Source organism: Malus domestica, chromosome 03 (genome assembly GCF_042453785.1).
Source record: "Malus domestica chromosome 03, GDT2T_hap1".
NCBI lineage: Eukaryota > Viridiplantae > Streptophyta > Magnoliopsida > Rosales > Rosaceae > Malus > Malus domestica.
In genome coordinates, this window is record NC_091663.1 from 5530966 (window position 1) to 5551855 (window position 20890).

The 20890-nt window shown below is 40.3% G+C and overlaps 1 protein-coding gene across 1 annotated transcript; it reads left to right on the top strand.

Moving 5' to 3' along the window:
- The first annotated feature begins 271 nt into the window (after nt 1-271).
- On the top strand, nt 272-18779 carry LOC103420069 (omega-3 fatty acid desaturase, endoplasmic reticulum-like). The gene is made up of 11 exons (XM_070819500.1): nt 272-455; nt 613-870; nt 1155-1225; nt 2190-2565; nt 16792-17161; nt 17334-17400; nt 17493-17585; nt 17705-17890; nt 17994-18074; nt 18229-18366; nt 18466-18779. Exons 1-11 carry the CDS (start codon nt 272-274, stop codon nt 18646-18648), a joined length of 2007 nt encoding a protein of 668 aa, XP_070675601.1. The 3' UTR covers nt 18649-18779.
- Nucleotides 18780-20890: the final 2111 nt, after the last annotated feature.

A 20890-nucleotide genomic window follows, 5' to 3' on the forward strand; every position in this document is an offset into this window, starting at 1 on the left:
TTTCTTATGTCAAAACCATGCCACATTGTAGAGAGCCACATGTTCCTGTTAAGAATAATTTTCTGTACTTTAGGCAGTTTGGTGAGGCTATAACCAGTGTTATTCAGTTTGCATTTTGTCCTCCCCAGAGAAACACCTTGGATATTGTATCTCGCCTGAAGATAAATGATTTCTATGGTAATGAAGGGTATGAGAAATCCGAGATTTGGCTCGACCATGTTGTAAAGACCTTTCGAGTCATGCAGCGGCAGAGAAATCTTCCAGTAGAAAGATGGATCGAGATAGCGACTTGGTTCTTTCATCTGGGAGCGGAATCTTGGTGGCTCAGGAGTCATGCCCATGGTCCGCTGAGGATGCCATGAATTGGGATATTTTCAAGCGTTTATTTCAGACTAGATTTATTCCTCCAGAGTACTTGGATCGTAAAAATGATGAATTCTCATATCTGAGGCAAGGTAAGATGTCAGCCATTGAATATCACCAAAAGTTCATAGATTTATCACCTTACTATCCCAAGACTGCTGCTAATCCCAGGGAGATGCTCCGTCTTTTAAAGAGGGGAACTCACAAGAAACTGCGTTCTATGGTAACTACTACTTCCTACCTATCAAGAATTCTTCGAGGTTTTACTTCGGGTTGAAGATTTGGAGTATGCTCATGATGACAAGGTTGAGAATAATGACAAGAATGCCCAGAGGAACAGTAACAGGAGGCAATCATCACTTGGTCCACAAAAGACTCATAACTTTAAGAAAAGCAAAAACAGCTCTGGATCATTGAGCGAGGGTTCAAACTCTGGTACACCTTATAGAGGCGGCGGATCCACTCGCAGTTCTCGTTTTCAGAGTCAAGGAAAATCCAGCAGTTCAGGTGCTCAGCTTTGTCGCAGGTGTAACACTCGTCACTTTGGCGAGTGTAAAAGAGGAAATAGATGATGCTTCACTTGCGGACAGATGGGGCACATAGCTAATAATTGTCCTCAAAATCAGAGGAATTAGCATGCTAATCTACCACATGCAATCCCCCTACAGCAGTTTCTAGAACCTGGTACCCATCAACAAACAGGTTATGGTGGAGCATTCCACTATTAGGGAGACGTAGCCTCGCACCAAAAAGAACCATACTAGTACACACCTGAGGTTCCCAACTATCAGGAAGGTTATCAGCAGTTTCAGGGAGACTATACACCATATCAGGGTGGTGGAGCACAAATGTATACTGGAGGGTAATATCAGAACCTAGACATAGTGTCTAACAGTGGAGGCACATATGGGCAGGCAAATCCACCCAACCAAGGTCAAGGCAACCAAGGACGAGGTAATCAAACTCAAGCAAACAGGGGTCGCGGAGTCAGGCAACAAGTATAGGGAAGAGTCAACAACATCATCATACATGATGCTCAAGCTAATCCGAACTTGATTATGGGTACGTTGAATGTTCTAGGCCATTTTACTAGAATTTTAATTGACTTACACATTTAGTTATTTCCCATAAGTTTGCACAAACAACTCAACCACACCCCAATTCCCTCAGCTACGAGTTGGAGTTCTCGATGCCTAGAGGTGAAATCTGCTACGTTAGCTGGGAGTATCAAGGATGTCATGTCCTTATCCAAGATGTAGTCATGTAGGCTAATCTTATTCTTTTGGATAAGGTTGACTTTGACGTTATCTTGGGCATGGATTGGTTACACTACAATCGTGCCAAGTTGGATTGTTATTAGAAGGTTGTTACCTTTCACCGACCGGACATGCCTATTGTCATGTTTGTCTGCAAACGTAATGGTCTAAAGCACGGAATTATCACTATCATGAAGGTGAGGCGATTGTTAAGTAAAGGTTGTTAAGGCTATTTTGCTCATACAGTGCTAGCGGAAGAGACTACTGCATATGTGGAAGAGTCAGAGTAGTCAGACACTTTTTGAACATTTTTTCAAGGATTTACCTGGCTTACCACCAGATCGTGAAGTGGAGTTCACCATCGACCTACTTCCAGGTGCTAATCATATTTCTCTTACACCTTACCGTATTGCTCTCGCGGAGTTAAGGGAACTTAAAACCTAGTTACAAGAGCTCGTTGACAAGGGTTTCATTCAATCGAGTACTTCTCATTGGGGAGCCCCAGTCTTGTATGAAAGGAAGAAGGACGGAATTTTGAGGTTATGCATCGATTATAAGCAATTGAATCAGGTGATGATTAAAAACCGTTATCTGTTACCACGTATTGATGATCTCTTCGACCAATTTAGAGGTGCATGTGTGTTCTCGAAGATTGATCTAAGGTTTGGTTACTACCAATTGAAGGTCAGAAGATACGCCATTTCGAAAATAGCTTTCAAGACTCGATATGATCATTATGAGTTTCTTGTGATGTCGTTCGGGTTTACTAATGCACCAGTAGCTTTTATGGACCTGATGAATCGGGTATTTCATCCATACTTCGACAGGTTCGTCATTATTTTCATAGATGACAATTTGGTGTATTGTAAGAACAAGGCTAACCAAGCTAAGCATTTGCATTTGGTCTTGAAAGAGCTACGGGAGAATCAACTGTACGCCAAGTTCAGTAAATATCAATTCTGGCTGGATCATGTGTCATTCTTAGGGCACATGATATCGACTAAGGGTGTACTTGTGAACCCTTAGAAAGTAGCAGCCGTGGAGAATTAGGAGCAACCTTAGACAGTTGTGGAAGTACAAAGCTTCATTGGTCTCACTGGCTACTATCGACGCTTCGTGAAAGACTTTTCAACCATAGCACTACCTCTGACAAAGTTGAATAGAAAATGAGTTCAGTTTGTGTGGAGTGAAGAATGTGAACGTTGTTTCAAACAGTTCAAGTACTTTCTCACCCACGCACCTGTCTTAGCACTTCCCGACAACAGTAGAAACTTCGAGATTTACAATGATGCGTCTCTTAATGGTCTTGGATGTGTGTTGATGCAGCATGGGAGGGTGATTGCGTATGCTTCATGATAGTTAAAACCTCATGAGATGAATTATCCTACTCATGATCTCGAGTTGCCAGCTATTGTTTTCACTCTGCAAATATGGAAACACTATCTTTACGGGGAAAAGTGTAGGATCTTCACTGATCATAAAAGCCTAAAGTATCTCTTCACTCAGAAAGAGATTAATCTCCGAGAACAAAGGTGGGTGGAGTTTCTCAATGATTATGAATGCACAATCGAGTATCACCCCGGTCGTCTGAATACTATAGCTGATGCTTTTAGCAGGAAACATCATGCCCGACTTAATAATCTTTATGCAAGTCGTATTCCTCAATTGACTGACCTAAGGTCTACTAGAATAGCTTTAAAAATGGATCAACGTGGAGCCCTATAGTTTTCAAGTCAGACTGGTTCTGTAAAATCATGTTCTCGAAACCCAGATGAATAATGCAAAATCTCAGGAATTAATACAGGCAGTGTCAAACGGGAAAAAGAAAGACTTCAAGATTTAAAGGCCCGATGGTATGCTGATGCAAGGTGATAGGATGTATATGTCACCTGTTGAGGAACTAAAGAAAGAAACGCTGGATGAAGCGCATATTTTAGCTTATGCGATGCATCTCGGGAGTACCAAGATGTATCATACTATCTGACCCTTCTACTGTTGGCCTGGTATGAAAAGAGAAATTGCAGAGTATGTGAGTCGCTGTGCAGTTTGTCAGTAGGTCAAAGTGGAAAGAAAGAAACCATTTAGGTTGCTACAACCACTCCCGATACCCTAGTGGAAATGGGAAAATATCACGATGGATTTTGTGTACAAATTACCTTGTACGCGAAATGGTTATGATGGTATCTAGGTAATTGTTGATTAACTTACCAAGTCAGCACACTTCATACCCGTTCATAAGAATTACTCGTTGAGTTAATTGTCCGAATGGTTCATCTCTGAAGTTGTTAAGTACCACAATGTTCCAGTTGGTATCATTTCTGACCGAGACCCCCGATTTACTTTGAAGTTCTGGGTAGCTTTTCAAGAAGCTTTGGGATCGAGATTACTCTACAGCACCGCCTATCATCCTTAAACTGATGGGCAGTTAGAGAGAACTATCCAGACATTGGAAGACATGTTGAGATCATCAGTTCTACAGTTTGGAGAAGCTTGGCACAAGTGCTTACCATCGATAGAGTTCACCTACAATAACAGCTTCCATTCTAGCATTGGTATGACACCATTTGAAGCGTTGTATGGAAAACCACGTCGTACCACTCTGTGTTGGTCCAAAGTTGGTGAAAGAGTTTTGGTAGGCCTTGAGATTATGGATGAGATGACGCATAACATTCAGGTGATAAAGGCTAACCTGAAAGCAGCCTAGGATCTGCACAAGAGTATTACCGACAGACATTCCACCGACAACATTTATAAGGTTGGTGATTGGGTATTCTTAAAGCTTTCACCGTGGAAAGGTGTTGTACGATTCGAAAAGAAATGGAAGCTCAGCCCTAGGTACATTGGACCGTACCAGATCGTTGAACAAGTTGGTGAAGTTGCATATTGACTCGCTTTACCACTAGAGTTGTCGAGGGTGCATAATGTGTTCCACGTGTCGATGCTACGAAGATACGTCTCTGATCCATCACATGTGATCCCTTTTCAACCATTAGAGATCAATCCATATTTGACCTATGGCGAGGTACCAACGACGATTCTTGATTGGAAAGATAAATTTCTTAGGAACAAGACCATTCGGATGGTGAAAGTCTTGTGGAGGAACCACTCAGTTGAGGAAGCCATTTAGAGACAGAAGAGTGCATGCGAGAATTGTATCCACGTCAGTTCTTTGATTATGATCTATAGTCAGTGTTAAAATTTTGAGGACGAAATTTTCTTAAGGGGGTAGATTGTGACGACCCGTCCTTAATTTTCACTGTAATTTTCCTTTCCATTTGTGTAAATTAACGTTTTTACCCTTTTTAGGAAATGTGTAATCTGACGTGGATATTGTTTTCGACTACTATTTATTTTTCCTAGTTTCATACTTAAATTGTACTTATCGATACTAACGCGTGAGGGCGTGATAGACTCAAAACAGACTTGTAACAAAAAAATTACACTCTGTTAAAGTACGTTAATCACAAGTATTTTGTACACGCGTGTACGGATTTTACGGTGTCTAAAACACTTAAAGTCATTCAATCCCACAAAAAGGATCCGTGTTCCCTTTCCTTCACATAAACAACCAATCATTTTCCCCCTTTCCTCTTAACCATTCCTTTTCCGGTTTCCTCAAAAGTCTTCACCATTATTTATCAGTCACCAATCAGATCACTCCCTTACACCTCTTACCCAATCAGAAAGCAACTCATTCTCTCTCTCCCTCGCCGAGCTCCCTCACTCTGCAACTCACTCAAACGAACACCAAACCTCACCAACGTGATCTAAAAATTACATGGTTGAACTCCCCTTGTCACTACGAACACAACCGTGTAACCAAATCGTGATTTGACCGAGTCTTGGAAGTTGAACTTGGAAGGTCCGAACTCAGGGAGTTTGAGTTCAACGTTTTTAGGCCGAGTTGAGGAGATTTGAAGGTCGGGGAAGCTCTCTTACAACTCCCTGAGACTCCTAGATTAGTTTTGGTAAGAAGTTGACGTAAAAAACACAAGGTTTCGAAGAGTTAAGCTTTGTCCACTTTTTGGACTCCAAAAAGGTATAACGCAACTTTACTCTTCATAACTTCATTTCCATATAAATTTTGTGAAAAATGGTTGAGAATTGAAGAAGATACGAAGGTTTGAAGTTTGTGGATGGCGGTGAACCAGACGGCGGTGGATGGCGGCGACCGGCGAGGAACACCAGAGAAGATGACAGAATATTCTATCAAAGTTGGTGGAATATTCTAACGGCGTTAAGTAACGTCGTTAACTTCTGTTAAGCATTTAACGAAATATTCCTAACGGCCGTTAGGCCTTCGTCAGCCTCTGCCTGCGCATGGTGGAGCATGTGGCCGTGCCATAGCCGGTGCGTGGCTGCGCGTTCGACATCCAAAAATTTTCTAAAAATTTATGTAGGTCCGTGACGTCGATTAGATCAATTTCATGTAGTTAAACCCTAGGTTTGAGCAAACTATGAGGGTTTTATTTAAGTTTCCATACATGTGTTTTAATTAATTTATAAATAGTTATTTCACATATAGGGGAAACATGTCCCGAGGACTTGAGGGGTCAGGCAAGGCTCGGGGGCTACGATCCGACGACATACTTATGAGTGGGCAATTTATTTTATATCTATACATATTTATGATTTTTCTAAATGCGTATTTACTTCACTTTTACGCTTATATTGTTAAGTATTCGTTATTGTGATATTAATTGTGATAAATTCTGTTATATGGTTGGGATATTACTGTCATGACATTCATTCATATTTGTACTTGCTCATGTTACTGCACCCCAGTGTTAGTACTCGCCCTAGGGCCAGTCTTTCACGTGTATGTTCACATCCGCATCTTTCGCTCACCTTGGATCCAAGTTAGGTGCCAGTCCTGTCGGATAGATTGCATTAGGCAATTCCAACTCGTATGTAACCGTGCTTCTGCACCAGCCTTCACGTAATCGTAGTACTAGAGCGTATTGATTACACCCAGTCCTGTTCGTGTCCGAAACTATCTGTACGAACTCGTGTGTCAGCTTAGATGGATGAGCACTTATTTATACTTGATTATCACACGATTATACTATTGTGGCATTTGATATATCATGACTTGGCATATTTCTGGTTATATTGTTGTTGTACGGTTGTTTACATACTCTTTGTGACGTTCGAGGAACTTTCGGCAGTTCTGACATTATCTCTGTTTAGAAGTATGAACTTATCCATTATTGTGTAATAAGTGTGCTTTAGCTACTTTGACTACTACTATAGTCGTGCTGTCTATTATGCTCTGAATAATTATCGTGGGCTCTTCCCATGACTATGCACTCTTTCATTGTTTAGTTTAAATTAGTTCTAGTTTGCTTTTAATTTATTCAACTTTTTCACATAACTTACACTTATGGTTACGTCACCTCACAGTGACGGCCAACATGCTTCGACCTTCGTTTGTCGGGGTGTGTCAACGGTTATAATGTGTCAACTGAACGATTTTTTTTTTTTGTATTGACGAAGATTGATATAATTGCTAACCGATGGAAAGTCCACTAGTCGGTGGATATGGTTATAGATAATACCTGATGGTTAATTAGCGATTATGGATATGTTAATTTTTGTTGTCATGAAGATGAATATAGCATTTCCGTCCCCAAACCGAACTGTTGACATCCCTCGATTTCACTTGACACCATCATCACTATCAATGTCACCTTCATATTATATATGGTGATATCAAATTAAACTAGTCTTTACGGGTATCTATTAACAACCTAATAAATTGATTTAACACCTCTACGACCGGCACCCGGTCTCAAACTTTGAATAACGCGATGAAAGTACAAGTTGATTAGGTCCCATTAACAACTACGTTAATTATGCCACCTGACTTATAATATTTAAACATCAAAGTTGAATTGAACCCTAATTTTGAAATGTCTCATATTATTATATCTTTCCAGAAGAAGGCGGACGCTGTTTACCGACTTTTCTGGTCCATTTCACAAGTTTGTCCAACATTTTCTTCTTTCTTGGTGAAATGTCCAACATTTTCTTCCATTGCTGAGTCTACGACTGTTTCAGCAAGTGGAGTTTATCACTCATTTTCTTTGATAGTTAGTTAATTGTGAGTCACATCCCTTTCCAAGTTGCGTTATTGGGGATGTTAACCAAACTCTCGTTCACATCATCCTCAACTTTCAGATGATCAACTCCTTTCATTCAATTTCTGTCATGGTCAGTCTGCGTATTCGTCAGCCTTCGTATGGTTTCTTACGTTCACATGATATTATACATATGAGATGTCGCATGTTACATGCATGCATTGATGCATCAACTGAATGCAAGTATTCGTCAGCCTTCGTATGGTTTCTTACGTTCACATGATATATTATACATATGAGATGTCGCATGTTACCTGAATGCATTGATGCATCAACTGAATGCAAGTTGTTTATCTCCATTACATAGTAATGTACTTAATTAAAAGGGTGATTTTGTAAAAAAATCAATAAAAAGTTACAAAATTAACAATAGATCAACAATATTTTTGTTAATTATAAATAAGTCAATCATGTATTATGATATTTAAATGCATTTTTAAAAAATTATAAAATTTGCCACTATAGCTGACACCCACTTCAACTAACACTCTCTTTCTCATACTTTTATATTTGGAATAAGTCAATGCGAATCAGATAATGCATTGCAGTGTACTTTTCCTTATTTTGTTTTTTACATTTAGATTCAGACATTGCGTTGCAGTGTCCATTTATTGGTTTCGTTTTTTTCCATCACTCACACACCTCCTACATGTTCCTTTATATGTTTGGATTCAGACACTGCAATGCATTGTTCGTTTTTAGGTTCTGTTTTTCACTTTTGGATTCAGACGGTACGTTGCAGTGTTCGTTTCTTGGTTCTATTGTTTCCATCGCTTACATGTCTCTTACACTTCACACCTCATGCGACTCCTGATTTTTACATTTAGATTCAGAAACTGTAATGCAGTGTTAGTTTCCTGGCTCTATTTTTTACATTAGATTAAGACACTGTAATGTAGTGACTCCTCTATGTAAACGAAGGGCGAGAGAGAGTGATAGAATATACATGTTCTAACTATTTATAGGATTCATGTCCTCTCAAGATTAGTTCCATAGGAATAGAAATCCAACTGCCAAAGCCTCTTCCCCCGCCTCTCTTCCCCCTCAACTCATCTTTCTCCCTCATAACCTCACACCCCACCGTTGCTAACCAACCCCAAATTCAATTGCATGTCATCTGTGCTCTAAATTTGATTTATTTTTTCGCCATCCCTTACTATTTTAGCTTTTTTTTTGTCGCTTTCCTCTTCACCTTTGAGATTTCTCTCTCTATAATTCTTCCCTAGTTATAAAAAGATCTCTGCAACCAAAAGACATTGGTCTGCATGACCCCTCTCTTTGTTATTTCGTTAACATCAGCTGAGATTTTAAGGTCAATGGACTTGCAATTGAAGGATGTGGCAATGTTGGGGCTAATTTTGGAGAGGCCAAGGTGAGGGACCTGCAATTAGTGTTTGTGGGTTGTGTGAGTTGCGGCAGTGTTGGGGCTGATTTTGATGTGGGGTTGAATTAATTTGGAATTTAGGGAGTTGGTGGTTAGAGGTTGAGAGCTTCGAAGTGAGGAAGAAAGAGAATAGTTGAAGGGAAAAGAGGAAGGATAAGAGATTTTGGCTGTTGAATTTGTATCAATGGATGAGATCCATTGGTCTGAAGGATCTACACAAAATTGATCCAAAGAGGATCTAAATTCATATTTATAATAGATTAAGCCCATATGACATTGAAAGAGAGAGAATGATAGAATAGTCAAATTCTAACTATTTATAATGACGTAAAGCCTATGGGGCATTCATCATTTACCTATTCATAATTAATAAAGGGTAAATTACATAGTAGCCCCTCAGGTTTGAGGTCTATTGCAATTTTATACAACATCTTTAAAACATTTCACTTTTATACCTCAAGTACTATTTTATTTCAATTTCATACAACTGTTACATTTTCCATCCATGGATTTGTTAAATGCTGACGTGGCTGCCACATATATGCCACGTGGCTGCCAAATGTCTGCCACGTGGCAAATAAAATAAATTTGTATTATTTTTTTTAAAAACCTGAATTTTCTCAACCAAAAATAAAATAAAATGAAACCCACATCTGCAAGAAGAAGAAGAGGAGGGAGGAAGAAAGAAAAAGAAAAAAAAATAGAAACCCATTGCAAGAAGAAGAAGATGAAGAAGAGGAAGAGGAAGAAGAGATCGGGGTGGGGGGAGGGTAGCTGGGCGCGGGGGGGGGGGGGGAACGGGATGAGGGTCGTCGGAGGAAGAAAATAAAAAAAAAACGAAAAAAAGAAACCCAAATCTGCAAGAAAAAGAAGAGGGAGGAAGGAAGCTGGGCGCGGGGGGAAGAAGAAGAAGAAGAAGAGGGAGGAAGGGAGCTGGGTCGGGTGGGGAACGGGAAGAGGGTCGTCGGAGGAAGAAAATAAAAAAAAAAGAAAAGAAAAAAAGAAACCCAAATCTGCAAGAAGAAGAAGGAAGGGAGCTGGGCGCGGGGGGAAAAAGAAGAAGAAGAATAGGGAGGAAGGGAGCTGGGTCGGGGTGGGGGGAGGGTCGCTGGGGGGACGGGAGGGGGAGAAGGGAGCTGGGTCGGGGTGGGGGGAGGGTCGCTGGGCACAGGGGGGGACGGGAGGGGAGGAAGGGAGCTGGGGTCGGGGTATGGGGAAGGTCGCTGGGTGCGGGGGGGGGGGGGGTGGGACGGGAGGGGGGTTCTTCTTCTTCTTCTTCTTGTCGCTAGGGGAGGGACAACTTTTTTTTTTCTTTTCCTCCTTCTTCTTCTCCTTCTTTTCCTCCTTCTGATTGCTGGTTGCAGATGTGGGTTTCATTTTTTTTTTGGTTGAGAAAATTCAGGTTTTTAAAAAAAAATTTAAAAATTATTTTATTTGCCACGTGACAGACATTTGGCAGCCACATGGCATATATGTGGCAGCCACGTCAGCATTTAACAGATCCATTGATGGAAAATGTAACGGTTGTACAAAATTGAAATAAAATAGTACTTGAGGTATGAAAGTGAAATGTTTTAAAGATGTTGTATAAGATTGCAATAGACCTCAAACCTGAGGGGCTACTATATAATTTACCCTTAATAAAAATATATCTTTGATTAATTAAGTCCAAAACAAAACAATGTCATTGATATATGGCTTAATAATAAAGTTTTTATTGACTTTTAGCTAAATAACCTTAATTAAAAATCATTAATTCAAAGTGAGAAATTGTCAGTAAGGTACATATTCAAAAGGAAAATCCCTGAAATATTCTAGATTAAATTTATTACACCATTAATAAGATGTGTCCACATCTTTAAAAAATTGAACTCTTCATGGAACCTCTGCCACGTCACAGTTTAACGTCAATTCTTGTGTCAACATTATAAAACATTGTGCAAAAAACATGAGGTGGTACAGAGTCTATAGAGAGTCCCACCTTAAGAGAGTCCTCTTAACATTTCTCCTAGAATTATTATTCTTTCTAATCTAAATTACATATTAAGACCATCTTCAATGAAGATGTCAAATTAGATCATTTTCAGAGGAGATGTCAAATACGCCAACTAGGACTAAAAGACATCAAGGTGTTATCCAAGGAAGATGCCATATATGACGTGACAGTTAAGTCATTTGACGCCTCACTTTCTAGCTATCTTTTTTTATTTTTTTTATTTTTTTACAACAAACAAATATGGAGTCAAATGCTTTTAATTTAATTTTTTTAATGCATGGGTCTTAATGACATGAGTCAAAATAAACACACAAGAGGGAGCCTTCACAAAGGTTGCTTAGGAGAAGTCTCAGCAGTCGGTAGAGCCCCAGAAAGAGAAGGCACCGGAGGGGGATCATTTGGAGCCTCAGTACTGGACAGAACCCTAGAAGGAGGAGGCATCAGAGGTTGATCATTCGGAGCTTCATTACGCGGTACAGCCTCAGAAGACGAAGGCAATAAATGCCTTTGGAACAAACCCACAAATCTCTGATGATCAAGTAAAACCTGACCATCAGTTTCCTTCATCTGGTCAAGCTTCCTCTTCATGTTTGTAGCATAGTCATGTGCGAGCCGGTGCAACTGTTTATTCTCATGCTTGAGCCCTCTAATCTCCTGTTTGAGACTCATCACTTCAGCCGCCAATGATTCAACTTGGCGGGTTCGAGCAAATAGGCGTTGGGCCATATTAGACACAGAACCTGCACACTGAACACTGAGAGCCAGCGAATCCTTAACAGCTAACTCATCAGACCGTTTGGAAAGTAGTCTGTTATCTTTGGGAGTGAAAAGGTTCCTGGCCACCACCGCAGCGGTCATATCATTCTTCATCACGGAATCCCCAACGGTAAGAGGACCAGTAGGGGAGACGAAGGATGGGCGCCATATGTTGTCTGGAGAAGGCGGGGCTGCCTCTTCAACAAGGTTCAAGTCAAAACGACGGTCGGAGGGGCCAGACATTTTCAAAGGTGTTGAAGAGAGAAGAGGTCGGACAAATCAAGATCTTAGAAGTGCAAGAATGAAGCTTCTACTGGTGGAGATTCAAGTGTGCTTTGGAACTTAATGCCAGCCCCTATAAAAATCTGCACTCGACGGAGCTTCAGAAATCGAAGAGGCGCCTGCTCAGAAATCGAAGAGGCGTTTGCTTTCTCAAAAGCTGGGCTGCTTAGAGATCACGAGGGTTGATCTCAGAAATCAAAGAGGCGTTTGCTTTCTCAAAAGTTGGGCTGCTCAAAGACCACGAAGGTCGATCTCAGAAATCGAAGAGGCGCTCGCTTTCTCAAAAGCTGGGCTCCCCAGAGACCACGAAGGCCGATCTCAGAAATCGAAGAGGCACCTACTTTTCCAGCCTTGTCAGCACCTGTCACACGCACACTCAGCTTTGCGGAAATTATGGGCATTCTGTCGAAGACTTCTGGGGAAGTAGAAAACACATGAATCTTAGTGTTCAATCACCCACTTCCCACACGCAACAATAGCTCATGGGTACCACAGATAACTTTGCCAAAGTTCTCTGCCAAAGTTGAGCACGTGAAGCTTGCAGCTCCCACTACATTGCTCTGACCAAGAAGGGTAAAAGAATAGCAAGAAACAGCACTAACAAAGTTTAGACCCATAAATTTTGAAGGTCTAGCTACCATATTATTACCCACAAGGGTAAAGGAACAGTACCACTGCTGGATAATTGGAAAGTCCCTGTGTGTCAACCTCTGTGCTTCGTGGCAAGGTAGACTAGCAAACATGCCCAACCTTTACTCACATTCGAGAAAACACTCCCAATAAGATTGCTTGCTCCAAAATCGAAGAGGCACCGTCCTCCGAATCTCGAGAGCCAGACTCCCAACATGACTACTTTCTTAAAAATCGAAGAGAGGGTAAAGGAACAGTACCATTGCTGGATAATTGGAAAGTCCCTGTGTGTCAACCTCTGTGCTTCGTGGCAAGGTAGACTAGCAAACATGCCCAACCTTTACTCACATTCGAGAAAACACTCCCAACAAGATTGCTTGCTCCAAAATCGAAGAGGCACCGCCCTCCGAATCTCGAGAGCCAGACTCCCAACATGATTACTTTCTCAAAAATCGAAGAGACACTGCTCCCCGAATCTTCGAGAGCCAGACCCCCAGCATGATTGCTTTCTTAAAAATCGATAAGGCATCGTTCTCCGAATCAATCGAAGAGGCGCTCGCTTTCTCAAAAGCTGGGCTGCTCAGAGACCACGAGGGCCGATCTCAGAAATCGAAGAGGCACCTACTATTCTAGCCTTGTCAGCACCTGTCACACGCACACTCAGCTTTGCAGAAATTATGGGCATTCTGTCGAAGACTTCTGGTGAAGTAGAAAGCACATGAATCTTACGGTTCAATCACCCACTTCCCACACGCAACAATAGCTCATGGGTACCACAGATAACTTTGCCAAAGTTTTCTGCCAAAGTTGAGCACGTGAAGCTTGCAGCTCCCACTACATCGCTCTGACCAAGAAAGGTAAAAGAATAGCAAAGAAACAGCACTAACAAAGTTTAGACACATAAATTTTGAAGGTCTAGCTACCATATTATTACCCACAAGGGTAAAGGAACAGTACCATTGCTGGATAATTGGAAAGTTCCTGTGTGTCAACCTCTGTGCTTCGTGGCAAGGTAGACTAGCAAACATGCCCAACCTTTACTCACATTCGAGAAAACACTCCCAACAAAATTGCTTGCTCCAAAATCGAAGAGGCACCGTCCTCCGAATCTCGAGAGCCAGACTCCCAACATGACTACTTTCTCAAAAGCGAAGAGAGGGTAAAGGAACAGTACCATTGCTAGATAATTGGAAAGTCCCTGTGTGTCAACCTTTATGCTTCGGGGCAAGGTAGACTAGCAAACATGCCCAACCTTTACTCACATTCGAGACAACACTCCCAACAGGATTGCTTGCTCCAAAATCGAAGAGGCACCGCCCTCCGAATCTCGAGAGCCAGACTCCCAACATGATTACTTCCTCAAAAATCGAAGAGACACTGCTCTCCGAATCTCGAGAGCCAGACCCCCAGCATGATTGCTTTCTCAAAAATCGAAGAGGCATCGTTCTCCGAATCTCGAGAGCCAGATACCACAGACCACTTTTTCAAAGTGCTCTGACAGAGTTAAAACATGTGAAACTGGTAGCTCCCACTACCGTGCTATGACCAAGCAGGGTAAATGAATAGCATGACTACTTGTTGTTAGGGAGACTCCTATATATGTCGACCTCCATCCCCAACGGACAGGCAGACCTGCAAAAATGCTCAACCCTTCATCATATCTGAGAGGGCACTCCCAACGAAGCCTTTCGAAATATTTAGCTTTCTTCCCCCCCGATAATACCTCTGCAAACAAGCTATACTAGAGCAAGAATATCTCATATCATCAGGGTTAAAAGCAAGAGTATCCCATATCATGCTTTTTCCCTGTCTTTTCCTTTGGCCTTGTTTTTACCTGCAAGACAAGAAGAAAGAGGGCAATCAGTCAGCACTTGGAATCAAGCTTCCAGCCAGGAACTGACTGCCTGGAACCCCTTACCTGATTACTTACCTGGCATTGCTCTCGAGTACTCATCTTCAACATCTTATGTTTCCAGGGAAGATTCCGCATCTGCTTAAGGAACAGATAGGGCAAGTGCGAAGGATACAAGGAAGCATGTGGAGACAAGCGTAACAGCACACGTGCCGATACATCCATTACTCTGTCAAAAGCAAAAGTATCCCATATCAGCATGGTGAAACGTACTCTAGATTTGATGGACTTGTTTTGACCCTCAAATTCTTCAGTCGGCCTTATACTCTGGAGGAAACCAGAAAACCCTCCAGCTCAGTTCAAGAATAAGCTTGTGGAAAGTTACTTCTTCAAAAGCAAAAGTATCTCATATCATCTCTTCTCATTTTTCTTCTCTTTATCCTTCATGCTGCTGCAAGATGGGGAGAAGGTGAACAATCAGTCGGAGCTCTGATTGCTTACCTTGTCTGTCACCTCTTTCAGCAGACCCCCTAGCTCGGCGACTTGGGGGACTCCTACTACATGGTTTGTATCGCGCTTGACCAAGCTTGAAACTACAAGTAAGCTTCAAGTGAAATTGATACATTACCTTGTGCATCTCCACCAGTTAAAGATACCACCCCTGGAGGGAGGAAGAGTACTTCCAGAGAAGATGCCACATCTACCTATGAGACAGATAAGACAAGTCAAGACGACACCACACTCAGATACTTAGAAGTTTCGTGATTACGAGATCATTCTCCCACAATATTTCCTAATGTCATTTGTACTAAATCATTCACTTGTACTCACTAAAGGAGAGCTTGAACCTATGTACTTGTGTAAACCCTTCACAATTAATGAGAACTCTTCTATTCCGTGGACGTAGCCAATCTGGGTGAACCACGTACATCTTGTGTTTGCTTTCCTATCTCTATCCATTTATATACTTATCCACACTAATGACCGGAGCAATCTAGCGAAGATCACAAAAAGCGACCGTTTTCGCTACCTAGGATCTATCTTGCAAGAGAACGGAGAATTAGATGGAGATCTCAACCATAGAATACGAGCTGGATGGATGAAGTGTAAGAGTGCATCCGGCGTGTTGTGTGACCGTCGTAGGCCATTGAAGCTCAAGGGAAAATTTTATAGGACGGCAATAAGGCCAGCGATGTTGTATGGCACAGAATGTTGGGCGGTGAAGCATCAACACGTACACAAAATGGGTGTAGCGGAGATGAGGATGCTTTGTGGGATGTGTGGGCACACGAGAAAGGATAAGATTGGGAATGAGGATATCCGAGGTAAAGTAGGAGTAGCCGAAATTGTAGGAAAGATGAGAGAAAATCGGCTCCGGTGATTTGGACATGTGCAAAGAAGGCCGACTGACGCTCCGGTTCGAAGATGTGACTACGGGACAGAGGTTCAGGGCCGAAGGGGTAAAGGAAGACCTAGGAAAACTTTGGAAGAGACTCTAAGAAAAGACTTAGAGTACTTGGATCTAACGGAGGACATGACACAAAACCGAGCGCAATGGCGTTCTAGGATTCATATAGCCGACCCCACTTAGTGGGAAAAGGCTTTGTTGTTGTTGTTGTTGTTGATGGGTCTTAATGACAACTAATAAGATGTGAACTAAAATCAAATTTATTTATTTATTAATAGTTATAACTATGAGCCTAATATATTAATAAAATAAATTTTGACACATCCATTGGAAAGAAAGAGAAATACTTAGGAGATTTGCTCAAAAGTGAGACTCTCCATGGACTATCCACCAACTTATGTTTTTGGCATATTTTCCGTGCAAACATTATAAAACATTGTGCCAAATACACGAGGTAACAGAGAGTCCATGAAGAATCCTACTTTTAGAGTCCTCTTGGCATTTCTCTTTTAAGTAACTAAATAAGCCTAAACACATATAAATATAGCCTTCTTAAATCAGAAATATCTAGGGTCGAAAGGGTTCAAAGGGTCTCTACTGTAAGTTGCTCTCCTTCATTTTCTTTATATCTTGTAGTTTAAATTTGGACATAGTTTAAATATCAAATAATTTTAGTTAGTGGTAAATTTATTTTCTTATAAATTTTTTCACTAAAAATTTTTAGTTGGTAGCAGAAAAACGGAAACTATTGTAACTGGAGGCCAAGTTGATTTTGACCCAAGTGCCCCTCCACCGTTCAAGATTGCTGATATCAGAGATGCAATCCCCAAACACTGCTGGGTAAAGAATCCATGGAGGTCTTTGAGTTATGTCGTTCGGGATTTTTTGGTCGGTTTTGTACTGTCAGCCATAGCCAAATACTCAGACAGTTGGTATGTTTGGCCAATCTACTGGGTTGCTCAGGGAACTATGTTTTGGGCTGTGTTTGTCATCGGACATGACTGTGGCCATGGAAGCTTCTCAGACTCTCGCTTGCTGAATAGTTTTGTGGGACACATTTCGCACTCTTCCATTCTTGTACCTTATCATGGCTGGTGGGTTTTCGATATATTTCCTTGATCACGTCGCCATGTTTGACATATTAAATAATATGTTTATGTTGCAAATGATCATTAACAGAAGATGGACGTGTTAGTGATGTTGTTTACAATGTGTCTTATAAATGTGATTTCTTAAATTACTGTACTTATCAACATTACTTAGCAGGAGAATTAGCCACAGAACTCACCATCAGAACCATGGAAATGTTGAGAAAGATGAGTCTTGGGTTCCTGTACGTGTTTTACTTATTTTAGTTCTCTTGCTATGCAACTTCTGTTGATATTCAATATTTCAATTTCTTAACTTGGTTATTATTTATTTTAGATGACTGAGTCGCTCTACAAAAGTTTGGATAATAGCACAAAAACGTTGAGATTCACAATTCCTTTTCCGTTTCTCGCTTATCCTGTTTACCTGGTGAGAGTTATTTTAATTATGGGACTAATCTGTCTAGCTAGTTAAACAGTTTTGTTGAGGGTTTTATTACTTGATCATTAGTTGTTTAACTTTTACATTTTTTTTGTCCGCTAATGCAGTTTTGTAGATCTCCTGGTAAAGAAGGATCTCACTTTCATCCAAGCAGTGGCCTATTCTCCCCAAATGAACGATTAGATGTTATAACTTCAACTGCTTCTGTTGTTCTAGTGGCTGCTTTGTTTTTGTATTTCTCCATTTTGCAGGGCCCTATTCAAATGCTTAAGTTATATTTTGTTCCTTATTGTGTGAGTTTGATTCTAAAAGTCTTGTTTAGTTGGTAATATAATACCATAATATCGAATTAGGGTTTTGTTTTCTGTAATTTGATCATGCACTATATTTTCACAGGTTTTTGTGATGTGGTTGGACATTGTCACCTACTTGCATCACCATGGTTACGAGACAAAGCTCCCTTGGTATCGCGGCAAGGTAAACATATTATGTTTATACTGTCAATAGATGTGTTTTACATCGCGTTTATGTACATAACAATTGTTTATTAAGATGCTTTATTAATCCTTTTCTTACATTAATACCCATGTAGTAAAGCGTACTGACTTATTTTATTTTATTTTTGGTGCAGGAATGGAGTTACTTGCGAGGAGGGCTTACAACCGTTGATCGTGATTACGGAATGTTTAATAAGATCCATCATGACATTGGTACCCATGTTATACACCATCTGTTTCCTCAAATTCCACATTATCACCTGGAAGAAGCAGTAAGTGATCCCTAGCTATCACTTGATGAACTTGCATATTGATTTTGTCTTTGCAGTTGTTCTGTAACTTTTGGTTTACATCCATACCTACTTTTGCAGACAAAGGCAGCTAAGCCGATTCTAGGGAAGTATTATCGTGAGCCCAAAAATTCAGGGCCAATTCCGTTTCACTTGCTCAAGATCTTAGCTACAAGCCTCATCGAAGATAACTATGTCAGTGACGATGGAGGAATTGTTTTCTATCAGACAGATCCTCAGCGTCTTAAATATTTCAAGAATTAGTCTAATTAATCATTTTGGGATATAATATGTTGTGGAGAAATGAAGGCAATGCCTAGTTGTTGTTGTTTTAAGTTTCTGCATTATCATATTTTTATAAATATATATTATGAAGTTTCTACATAATTATTCTATTTGAGGCTCTAATTTTGTCACTGGATTTTGAAATTAAGCTTTTTAGACATGAATACATGCATAATAATGTTGTCGTTTCCTTTTTAATCAAAATGATATATTAAACTATTCTAGTTTACGAGGAAATGGATTCAAACTCTAATTAAAAGGATTGTACAAACTTCTCTAACAAATTAACCTAATGAGTAATTGATGCAATGTTAACCAATTGTGGTGGAAGTAGCATAGTCACAATCACTACATGACCAATTTGTTTCCATTTTTACATTAATAGAAAACTTTCATTTTAATCCCTAAAATAGATATATATTTTTTAAATAATATTTGAAACACTGTTTCTATTCATGACATCATGTTATTAATGGCAAATCAAAAGGTTTCCGTGTGAGCATGTAGTGGCTAAGTTTATAAGGATGACGAGAATTCTTATGACTATATTGAAGATTTCTTCATTGCTAAATACTACAAGCATTCTAACGCCTTCCCAATATATCCAATTCCAAATTTTGGCAAGCCTGATATTGATGGGGTTGAAGAAATTGGAGTGGAACCCCCATTGACCAAAAACATTTTGGGAGGCCAAAGCTTATGAGGATGAAATCTTTTGGCGAACAATGAAGGCCGATAACATATGGGAGGTGTCATCGACTTGGGCAACATTATTCCCGCACATGCGAAGCCCATATTTGAGAGCTTATCTTTTTATTTTATCTTGGCGCTAGAACTATGGTTTTTTATTTTGGTGATCTTAGTTAATTTTGTTACTCCTAGAACTATGTTTCATTTGGTTATTATGAGACAATTTTCAATAAAGATTTACTTTTCAATAAATTTGTGTCTCGTTTCGTTTTGGTCATTTGATCGGAAAAAAAAATTAGTTTTCTTTTCTGTCATTTCTTGGTTAGTTGTGAAGAATTGATATACAAATCGTGTGTCAAAGATACTATTGTGTCCTCCCATACGAATCGTGTGTCCTCCCATTTCTTGGTTTGTTGTTACTCCTACTAAAATTGGATAATCATGCTTAAATCATGTTGACTATTACAGATGTATTTAGGCACGGTCGGTTGGGCTCGAACGATTAGGTACGATTGGTTATGTCGTGTGAAAAACAATTATGGCCTTCATTTGCCAAAAATACTAGATCATGTTTGGTACTCTACTTGAATTCAACTTTTTAAACTCAAAAATAATTTTTAAGTTTTAGGCCTTAAAAACTTGTTTGGTAAGACTATTTTCAAAAACTAAACTCAAGACTAACTAAAAAATATAGTCTATTCTCTAAAAAAAAAAAAAAAAAAAAAAAGAGTTTGTAGAGTTTTTAAACTTAAATTTAGGGGTGGGCACGGGCTGGGCACGGGCTGGGCCAAATTTGAAAGAATCGGACTGGACTGGTTTTAAAATGCAACGGGGCGAGCTGGGCCAAGTAATGCCATTTCTGAATTCGGAACTGGACCTAACTCGGCCCGTTTGAAATGGGCCGATTTGGGCTGGGTCCACAGGTCCAATTACAATTTTTTTAACTCGTCGTTCATCTTCCTCCATCGATAACCTAGATGCTTAAATCGCAAGTAGTAGCATTAGGATAATCTACAATAAGAATTTGAACGACTCATGGTTCTCAAAGCAGTATTATTTTGATTGTTTTGGGATTTCCAGTATCTCCTACTACATCTACTTGCCTAAAAAAGGTTGACATGCATACAAATTAACCAAATGAATCATATAAATTCAAATCCCAAAACCTCCAGTATCTCCTGCTAAATCCGAAAAGCTTTTTCAAAGCAAAACAATCATATAAATCGTTTGAACCCATCGTTTTCTCTGATCTTGAGCCTCACACCCACTGTCTTCTCCGATCTGCAACAAGCCATCTTCGTCTGAGATTTAGCAAGAGCTCGAAGCCACGGCTGAGATCTGGGAGTCTGGGAGTTTGAACTAGTAATTACCTTGTTGGGTGGTCAACGGTCGAGATCTGACGGTTCAGCGACTTCAGCAAGAGCTCGAGAGTGGTGCAATCGTGGTGGTCGTGAGGCGATGATGGTCTGGGTGACTGTTGTCGAGAACTTGACGCAAGCTCGAGTGTGAATGAATGGAAAATGGGAGATAG